Consider the following 10384-nt stretch of genomic DNA (forward strand, 5'->3'; position numbering starts at 1 on the left):
CATCCATCAACCAAAATTCATTATCTAAATAGATTGCAAACTCAAATAAATCAAGTGTTAACAAATTTTCATAATCTTCGAATCTTAACTTCAAACTTATCAAAAAAAATATTTAAAAGCTCAATATCTAAATAGCTTCCAAAAACCAAATAATCTAAAGGAACATAAACTCAAAAGTTAACAATGTCCAAATAACATCCTAAGCAAAATCCTAATGATGACTATTCCTCGACCTAACCATCACTCATCGCCTGAACTAAGGGTGCCTGAAAAGTAATCAACAAATAGGAATGAGCTCAAAGCCCAATAAGGAATATTAATGCAATTCATGGATCAAATATTTCAAGTTCACTTGTAAAATAGGAGATATTATAATTAATTTTTTCATAAACTTTTGAGTCAATTTTGCCAATACATTCAAAACTTTTAATTGTACACTTTCATTTCTGATTCAAACATTTTCATATCAAATTCAGTTATAACATTCAAATTATTTATTTACTCTGGTCATCAAACATCAAATAGTATCCAATTAGGTGAGACTTTTCAAATAGGTGGCTAACTTCAAATTGTTCCTTTAAAGTGGACGGAACCAAACACTACTAGTACTAATAACCTCTAACGAAACCCCTAGAGGCTAGGTCCAAATCAATTACATTCCCCACCAAGAAATGTAAAGATCAACTATTATATTCCGTTGACAAGGGTCAAACAAACTAGAGTCAAACACTTATTTCAATTATTCGAATTTGCAAAACATAATATCTCCACATTTCTTTGTTGTAAACAAAATATAAAGTTCTAACATACTTTTCATACAAAACATATTTGATCCATGCATAAAACGAATATTAATTCAAAATATTTCCAAAAGATATATATAAAAATTTGTTTCTAATAAAAATAATAACTGCATTAATTTCCCTTACCTCAAAAGAAGTCTTTGAAAACTTGGGAGAAAAAAATAATCCTGAAAATCTACTTTTCACCTAACAAAATATAAGAGAAATAATCATTACTATTTATCTAAAATTATAGGTTTGACAATTAGGTATTCAAATTAATGTTTTTAATTATGAAATATAATTTAATTTATTCATATTTTTAAAAAATTAATAAATTTTTAATTCATATAAAACTTAATTTATTTTTAATTTATTTCTTGGGACACAACTTAATTTAATTAAATTATAATTTATTTCACTAATTAATTTCTATGTTATTTATTAACTTACACTCATTAATATAATTATAATACCAAAAACTTTACTTTCTTTTATTTAAAACTTCTATTCTCTCACTTTTTTTTTTTTTCAAACATAAACTTTATCCCTGACAATTTTCCGTTATTGTCAACATAATAATATATATATATATATATTAACTACCAAACACCATCCATTCGTACACATATTCTCTTATTATTTATATTACTATTTATATATAATTTTTTTTTACCATTCTCTGTACACACGTTCAAGCCACAAATAACAATATATTTATTTACTTTTTTTAAAAAAAAAATATTAACCCTAGCATAAATCCAAATATTCCAAATAATTTTTTTTTTCATCTAAAAACTTTAGATTTTCCAATTTCCAACCATAAATCAAACAAAAAAAAATATCTTATTAATTTTGAGTTTAGAATCTTACCTATAGAGATCTATTCTTTAAACCCTAAAATCTGATTTCAATCTTATGTTCTTTGGAACTCTCTACAAACAAGAATACGTTTAAAAAAAAACAGAAATAACACAATTCCAAATTTATACCTAAGGTACTATTCATAAAATTACCTTTTCACTCTTCTTCCTTTTTATTAAAATAATTAATTAATTAATTTAATATTATTAATATTTTCCTAAATTGCCACTAAAAAAACTTTGGGCGTTACAAGTCAATTGGATATTAATGGATATTAAGGGATGAGTTTGCTTGGTTTGAACAAATATTTTGTAGTGTCGGCAGGCCATTCAACTTGTTTGCTTCTAGTCATAGAGACCTTGAAACTCAAGGGCTGATGCGGCATCCAATTGTCAAAATCACACTAGTCCATGACGACACCAGATAAAGCTGGCAGGGTTGCCTCACCGGTCAAGTAGCTAGATCAATCAGTTGATCACCAGCTGTACTTGCTGTGGACCATTATGAAAGGAATAGTCTGTCTGTCTGTGTGATTGAGTGGTTAATATATAATTTGGTGGACCAAAGGGAGAAAATCAGACAAAACAAATGATGTTAGGTGGTGTTTTTGTAGAAAAAAAACCGCAACATTTTACTGGCGTAAAAAGGGGCTTGGGCGGTGGCGGCATAGAGCAAACAGAAACCAAAAATATTGGTTTCTCAAGATGGCTGCCTGTCATTAATGGGGATGGAACCCACCATGTGGTGCTTCAGTTTTGGTCAAATTGTGAAGCAAGGGAAGGAAAGAAACCATTCTGAAACTCTTATCAAATCTCAAAATCTCTAAGCCACTTCCTTCCTCAGAGAAAACAAGTAGAGATCATACATGGCTGAGTTCGTTGTCTCCTTTGCCGTGGGCAAAATTGCTGGCCAACTTGTTGAGGAAGCTGGCTCCTTGTCAAACGTACGTGACAGAGTTGAATGGATTGAAGTAGAATTAAGGCGAATGCAATGCTTCCTTAAAGATGCAGAGGCAAAACAGGATGGTGATCAAAGAGTTAAAAACTGGGTGGCTGACATAAGAGATGTTGCCTATGATATTGATGATGTTATCGACACCTTCCTCTGCAAAACGGCACAGCAAAGGAAGGAGGGATTCTTCAGGCTTTCTGGGAGATACGCTTTTGTGTTGAGTGACCCAGTTGCTCACTGGAAGATCAGCAAGAAGATCAATAGGATCATGGAGAAAATTCATGAAATTACTGATAGCAGGTCAACTTATGGAATTGAAAATATTGGGAGAGGAGGAGGGAGGAGTTTTGCTACTGACAGGCTTCAAGAGAAGAGACGTTCCTCTTCCCATGCTTGTGAGGAGGATGTAGTTGGTCCGTTGCAAGACATAAGAACTCTGGAATCCTGGCTGATTCATGGGGAGACACGGCTCTGTATACTCTCAATTGTTGGCATGGCGGGTTTAGGTAAGACCACTCTTGCTAAGAAACTTTATCACAGTAACGATGTTAAGAAGAACTTTGATTTTTGTGGATGGGTTTATGTTTCTCAAGAATATAGACCAAAAGACACCTTGCAGAATTTGGTAAAAAGGGTCACAGGGCTCCCAAGAGCAGAGTTAGAAAAGATGGACAAAGAGGACTTGGAGGAGGCATTATCGAAATTCTTGGAGGAGAAGAAGTACTTTATCGTTTTGGATGATATATGGAAGAAGGAAGTTTGGGATGATCTAAAAGCAGCCTTTCCAGACAGAAAGAATGGAAGTAGAATCATTTTCACAACTCGTTTCAAAGATGTTGCTTTACATGCTGATCCAAGAAGTCCACTGCATGAACCATGCCTTCTCAGTGATGAGGATGGATGGGAATTGCTATCCAGGAAGGTATGCCTAGAATGGAATGCAAAGACAAGTCTACCACCATGGTCCAAGGAACTGGGAATACAGATAGTGAAAAGATGTGGGGGCTTACCTCTTGCAATTGTTGTAATGGGAGGCCTGTTATCGAGAAAAGATGCGACCTTCAATGAATGGCTAAAAGTTCTGCAGAGTGTGCATTGGCAGCTAGCTCAAGATCCAACACAGTGTGCAGAAATTTTAGCATTGAGTTACTCAGACTTACCCTACTACTTGAAATCATGTTTTCTTTACTTTGGTCTCTTCCCTGAAGATTATGAGATTTCTGCTAGGAGATTAATCTTGTTGTGGGTTGCAGAGGGGTTTGTGCAACCAAGAGGCCAAGAACCACTAGAAGATGTTGCAGAGGATTACTTAGAAGAACTAGTAGGAAGGAGCATGATTCAAGTTGCAACAAGGAAATCTAATGGAAGGATCAAAACATGTTGTGTACATGATCTTCTACATGAACTCTCAGTATCCAAAGGCAAGGAAGATCAGTTTTTGGACATAATCCATGGAGAATTCACTGTCAGTTCCCTTACAAGAGTGCGTCGACTTGCTATTCATTTGGGGGTCCCTCCTACAACAAAGAACACTTCAAAAGTTCGTTCATTGTTATGCTTTGATATCTGTGAACCAAGTTTCCAAGAGTTGAGGAAATTTAAACTTCTGCGAATTCTTGATTTGGAGGGTGTCTACATTTCTAGGCTTCACTCTTCTATAGGAAATCTCATCCATTTGAGGTACTTGGGCCTGAGAGGAACTTGGTTAAAGAAGCTCCCACCATCCATACAGTTTCTTTTAAACTTGCAAACCCTGGATTTGAGATCTACTTTGCTTAATCCCATTCCAATTGTCATTTGGAAGATGCAAAAATTGAGACACCTGTATTTCAATGAGCTAGAAGAGATGGCAGTTAACCCACCTACAGATGCATCCCTTGCAAACCTTCAAACATTACATGGAATATGCATCAATCAAACTAGTTATGTAGAAAATGGCTTGAGCAAGTTAACAAACCTTAGAGAATTAGGCCTGCATGGTGACTTACTTTTGCATGAAGAAGCTATAGGTAAATGGATTTTCAGTTCAGAGAGGCTTGAGTGCTTAAAGCTGCACACAAGAGATGTAATGGGAGACTTTGCTAAAAATGCAATACCAAAATTGAACTTTTCTAGTCACCCGCATCTTATCAAGCTACATTTGAAAGGATTCATGGCCAAGCTTTTTGATGCCGAGTACTTCCCACAGAATCTTACTGAGCTATCCTTGAAAGGCTCATTCCTGATGGAAGACCCCATGGTAAAGCTGGAGATGCTGCAGAGCCTAAGAGTATTAAAACTGAAACACTCAGCATATCTGGGGAAAGAAATGATTTGCTCCTGTGGGGGTTTCCCTCAGCTCCATTTCTTGAAACTTTCTTTTCTAAATACAGTTGAGAGATGGAGGATAGAAGATGGAGCAATGGGCAGACTCAGACAGTTAGAGATCATTGAGTGCAAACGGTTAAAGATTGTTCCAAGAGGGTTGCAGCCAGTCACTACCATTCACAAATTGAAGCTGGGCTACATGCCTCGTGAATTTGAAATGAAGGTTCAAGAACGCCAGGGGGAGAACTGGTATAAAATTGAACATGTACTTCCAATATAAGGTAACAATTCTGATCTCTTAACTGAAACCTTCACAATCCAGGCCGTGGTTGCCTTGAATCCCGGTGGAGGTTTCAGCCAATTGACCATAACCCTACTTTGTTGAACTGAAACATTCCACAAAAGAAAAACAATCACCAAAGAAAAGTAAATACGCAATGGACCCATTCACACTCCATATGAAACAAGATGGACCACTCCCTACATTTCCAATGAAAATCAAATGCCTCAATGTTTTGATTGTTTTCTTTACTGCAATATAATTTTTGTGAAAATTACAAAATCAGGAACATTTAGGTCCTCCAAATTACACCATATATGATACTTGAGGGTGAAGTTGAAACTTAGAAAGGACAAAGATGCAGAAGTGGCCTGGTGTGGGTGGCTCCAATGAATTCTCAGCGCCACGTAAGAGAAATGGGCCAATGGGAAAAGGTACTAAATTGACAGAAAAACAGTTGTTTCCCATCATACAATCCACATAGAGGCCTCTCAACCAGACATTCAATAGCATAAGCAGATACACACACTCTCCCTCTAGGTGGCTGTTGGCAGTGGAGATGGCTCTCCAAGCTTCAGCCACTGTTAGACATCCTTTCTCTGCTCCTCCTCCTTCATTATCTCCCACACCTAGAGCTTCTTCTTCCCCCTTTAAACCCCCACCAAAACCCCAGTTAAGACCCATCTCAATATCACTGCCAGCATCCATTACCATCCCTCTATTTTCTCTCTTCACACCTCCCCATGAAGCCAAGGCTGTCTCCATCCCCAAAGATCAGATAGTCTCATCTATCACTGAAGTATATTCACAGATCTTACACACTTTGATGCGTCGTTTTAAGGGATTTTTTGGATACTATTTTCAAAGTGGTTTTCTTGATGTTGAAAGTAAAGTACTTTGAAGATGCCAAACAACTTCCAAGAAGTTATTTTCTGTCTTTTGATCATTACCCATTTCTTGAATTGCTGCTTTTGTTCTGAATTGGTAGGTGGAGAAAAAAATTGATGAAATTCAGGAGGTGGGTTCGGGTTTTCTGGACACTACACAGCGTATTCTGGAAGTTGTGGCAAATGCACTGAAACCCGGTATTGATGCAGCAGGCCCGATCTTAAAACAGGCTGGAGAACAGGCCTCAAAGATCGCTTCTCCAGCTATCTCTGAGGCTTCTAAGACAGCAGAAGAAGCAATTCAAAGCTCAGGACTTGACACAGCCCCTATTCTCAACGCTGCTAAGGTTTTCCGTTTCCTATGACTCTACTTCTCTTTCATTGTGCAGTATATATTTGCTATACAGCCTCTGGGATTTTCTGAAATTCACAACTTGGGATTATATGGAATATATGTTTTGGATTTAGGGTTTGCTGAGTGAAATGTGGGGCATTGGGTTCAATATTGTATTGATGAGAAATATTGAAAAAATGAATTATTGTTGGCACTTCCATGTATAGCAGCAGACAACAGGGGACCAAAGCATTCAATTCATATGCAATTAGTGTAGAGAACCAATTTGTGAATGTAGCTTGAAGAGGATACAATGGCAGTGAAGAAATTAGAAACTGAAGCAGCCCAAATATGCTCTGTTTAGAATTTGAAATCAGTCTGTTTTCCACAACATGCTTTCAAAAATGTTATGACATTTTTGGAAAATATTTCATTTCTCTGCTTTGCATTTTTGTAAAATAAACGATCCCTTTGTTGCAGACGGTAACTGAGGCAGCACAACAGACCACAAAGTTGATTCAAGAGGCAAAGCCTATTGCTTCATCTACTGTTGAAACGATCTCAACAGCAGAACCCACTGTGATAGTGGGAACTGCTGGAGCATTATTTGTCGCATACCTCCTCTTTCCTCCCATCTGGTCTGTCATTTCTTTCAGCCTTCGCGGTTACAAAGGTAAATTATCTGTTTTCTGACATGGAATGGCTTTATTCTGTGGCTGCTCCTGGAAACAACTGGAAATGGGAAAAGAAAGAATGATATCATTTCAAATTTGAGATGTGATTGTGAAAGCAAATATGATTAGGTGATACTGAAAATTTTGAAACTCAGGAAGTAAAATACTACTTCATATTCAAGAATTGGAAGATTTGAGAGTTTTGAGTTATGTCATAGCATTTCATAGATTTCCTCTATCATTGTGGGCTAATGTGTTATGTTTTCCCACTCTTCAGGTGAGCTTACCCCTGCCCAAACCCTTGATCTAGTGTCTACAAAAAATTATGTTATGATTGATATTCGATCAGAGAAGGACAAGGAAAAAACTGGCATTCCTCGCTTTCCCTCTGGAGCTAAAAACAGGATCTTTGCAATTCCGTAAGTAATGCTGCTCCCTCAACCACAAACAGAAATGTGTCTTGCTGCTCAGTCTGGCCAATAAATTATAACTCATTCTATTGTCTAGATGGTGAAGGCAAAATCAGCATCATGAGCAAGACCCTTTTCAATTTCCCCCATGGGGACAGATAGCTGAAAGCCTGAAACACATGTTGTCTTAGTTTTCTATTTCTTCAACCACACAAAATTTAGAAAGAAAAACAAGGTCCCCTGAGATGTTTGTGATCACGACAGTGTCCTCTTGGGCCTTGCCTGTGCACTAAATTATTGTTTTCCACCCTTAATAATCTACTTGACCATATTGTAACTATCCATTGTGCCTCAAATGTTTCAGGTTAGAAGAACTACCCAGCAAGCTGAGAGGCCTTGTCAGAAATTCAAAGAAGGTAGAAGCCGAAATAGTGGCTGTGAAGATTTCATATCTCAAGAAAATAAGTAAAAGCTCCAACATTGTGATCATGGACTCGTGGGTTCTCTCCTCCCTTCATCTATCTCATTTCAAATAATGTGGCATCGAGTTAAAAGTTGAAATAGCTCCTTCATCAACCTTAATCTGTAATTCTTTGATAAATTCAGGTACTCTGATTCAGCCAAAATAGTAGCAAGAGTACTCACAAGCCTTGGCTTCAAGGACTGCTGGACTGTGGCTGGGGGGTTCTCTGGAAGCAGGGGGTGGTTGCAGAGTCGTTTAGGAACAGACTATTATAACTTTGCTTTTGCAGAGATTGTGTCACCATCCCGGGTCATCCCTGCAGCATTAAGACGCTTTGGCACAACTGGCTCAAGATCTGGTCAAAAGTTGCTTCCTGGGAGCTCTGATTAACCATCTTTACTTCTTTTGATTGAAGAATTCTCTTCATATGAATTACTGGTTTTATATTATAATCCTTCACAACCATCTCTTGTAATTCTTTCACCATGGCAATTCAATTCTCTTTTTTTTTTTTTTTTTTTTTGTGTTTCATCTTTTTCTTTTCTTCCATTCTTTAAATTGTTTCTGATGTAAAATAAGGTTATAGGATTACCTTCTAAAATGTCTAAGAAATCCTGATTGATTTTTTTACCAATCAATTTTCTCGCCTCAAGTTGTGAACGAAACTATAAACATGGTAACCATTTTTTTCTACAATATAAGAGCTTTGACCTTGTTTTTATGAAGAAAAAAAAAACTAAAAAAGAGGACTTCTAATTTAGGAGAAAAAAAATATGTTCTTTACAAAATGTGTTTCTTTTTATTGTCCGAAAGGGATCTTCTCCAAAAGAGAGAAAGAAAAGAAAACCTTTTTTTTTTCTCATTTATTAGGTCGGGTCTAGTTAATTCACTTGGGCACCCAAATCCAACTCCAACCGATTTCAACGTAAGACCTGAACGACAAACAACATGAAGAGGATTCCTTGGGTTTTATGGGGTTTTGGTGAATTGGTGAAGCTAAGTACCCTCAAGTTAAGATTCAATACTTTCATCTCTTCATCTTTAATCATGATGAGGATAAAATCTAAATTTATGAGATTATTAAGTTATAAAGTGATCAAGGGTAAAATAAAATTTTATTATTTAAATTTTAATAACTATATATTCTATCATTTTACTATATATCCTAAATATGATTTTGTCTAACCTATTCAACCATCAATCGGTGCCTTCTCTAATTCAATTGGGTCTTTTGATATAACTTTTATAACCAATGACCCACATCCACATGGGTGCGGGTTTGAGTTTGATGGTAACTACCAAAGACTTGAGGGGGTGTTTGGTACGTCGGAATAGGGAATGGAAATAATATTTTGTTTCCTTTCCTATTTCTTAGTGGAATTGAATGAATTTGATGATTCCATTTCTAGCATTTGGATGAATTTAGGAATGCAAGATTGGAATGATTATTTGTTTCCATTCCAATGTTTGATAATAATAGGAATGAAAATGAAAAAGAAATAAATTTACAATAATATCCTTACATATAATTTAAAATATTTTTTTATTTTTACTTTTATTTTAAAAAAATAAAATTTGAGAGGTTTTTTGTTATTAAATAATAAGACTAAAAAATATATATATACACTCAATAAATAAAAAATTAACCATAAAAAATCGTATAACCCTAATGCACAAATATTCAATTATTATTTTTATTAAAAATTTGAATAATTTGTCATGCTTAAGTAGTTATAAAATTATATTTTTCAAAAAAAAATTATTTATTATAATATTTAAATTCTCAAAGCTAGCAAATGTTTTTCCTATTTTCAAAAGAGGAAATAAAAGAATTCAAATTTATTCTAATTTTCAACAAGTATCATATCCGATAAAATCCATAACCTTAAAAAAATTTTGTTTTTATTTGTTTTTTTCTTTTTATTTTTTTCCTAACCATTAAAAATTTTCAATATTGTAAACACGTGAAATCGAAAAATCTTTTTCCAACCATTTCAATTTTTCTCTCCAGTTTCCATTAATACAAGATAAAGAAACATCAAAGATTTCAAATATAAATTAATAAAAAAAAATTAATCGATTTATAGAGAAGAAGAAACACATATAAAGAAGTAGAAGAAGAAAGAGAAAATAAGGTAAACCTGATCGAAGATGTAGAAGGGAGTTTTCAGAACCTAGTTGCAGCAAACAATGACGAATCCTAGATCCAACAATCAAAATGAACATCCAAAACCCTATAAATTAGAAATTGATTTTTTTTTTTAAATATCGTGGAAGGTTTAATTGATTCAATTTGGAAGAATCACTTGTTGCAGAGATTTGGATGATGAGTGGGTCTCTAGCTTTGCAAAGAAGATAAGAAGTGGATGATGAATGGATCTCTACCTTTGCAAAGAAGATAAACATCGGGTTTGAAGAAAAGATAAGAGGGT

General features: G+C 35.1%; 1 protein-coding gene across 3 annotated transcripts; it reads left to right on the forward strand.

The window, feature by feature from the left end:
- Window positions 1-2265: 2265 nt before the first annotated feature.
- LOC100252541 (calcium sensing receptor, chloroplastic) lies at window positions 2266-8468 on the forward strand. Of its 3 annotated transcripts, none has more exons than XM_010665214.3 (6): window positions 2427-5185; window positions 6173-6418; window positions 6886-7078; window positions 7357-7498; window positions 7854-7985; window positions 8096-8468. In XM_010665214.3, the coding sequence occupies exons 1-6, from the start codon at window positions 5168-5170 to the stop codon at window positions 8340-8342; spliced, it is 978 nt and encodes a 325-aa protein (XP_010663516.1). In that variant the 5' UTR covers window positions 2427-5167; the 3' UTR covers window positions 8343-8468. The 3 variants fall into 3 exon arrangements, with proteins under 3 accessions (XP_010663514.1, XP_010663516.1, XP_010663515.1); XM_010665213.3 differs by lacking the exon at window positions 2427-5185 and adding an exon at window positions 5588-5983; XM_010665212.3 differs by lacking the exons at window positions 6886-7078; window positions 7357-7498; window positions 7854-7985; window positions 8096-8468 and having other exon boundaries at window positions 2266-5185; window positions 6173-6354.
- The last annotated feature ends 1916 nt before the right edge of the window (window positions 8469-10384 follow it).

Source organism: Vitis vinifera, chromosome 17 (genome assembly GCF_030704535.1).
Source record: "Vitis vinifera cultivar Pinot Noir 40024 chromosome 17, ASM3070453v1".
NCBI lineage: Eukaryota > Viridiplantae > Streptophyta > Magnoliopsida > Vitales > Vitaceae > Vitis > Vitis vinifera.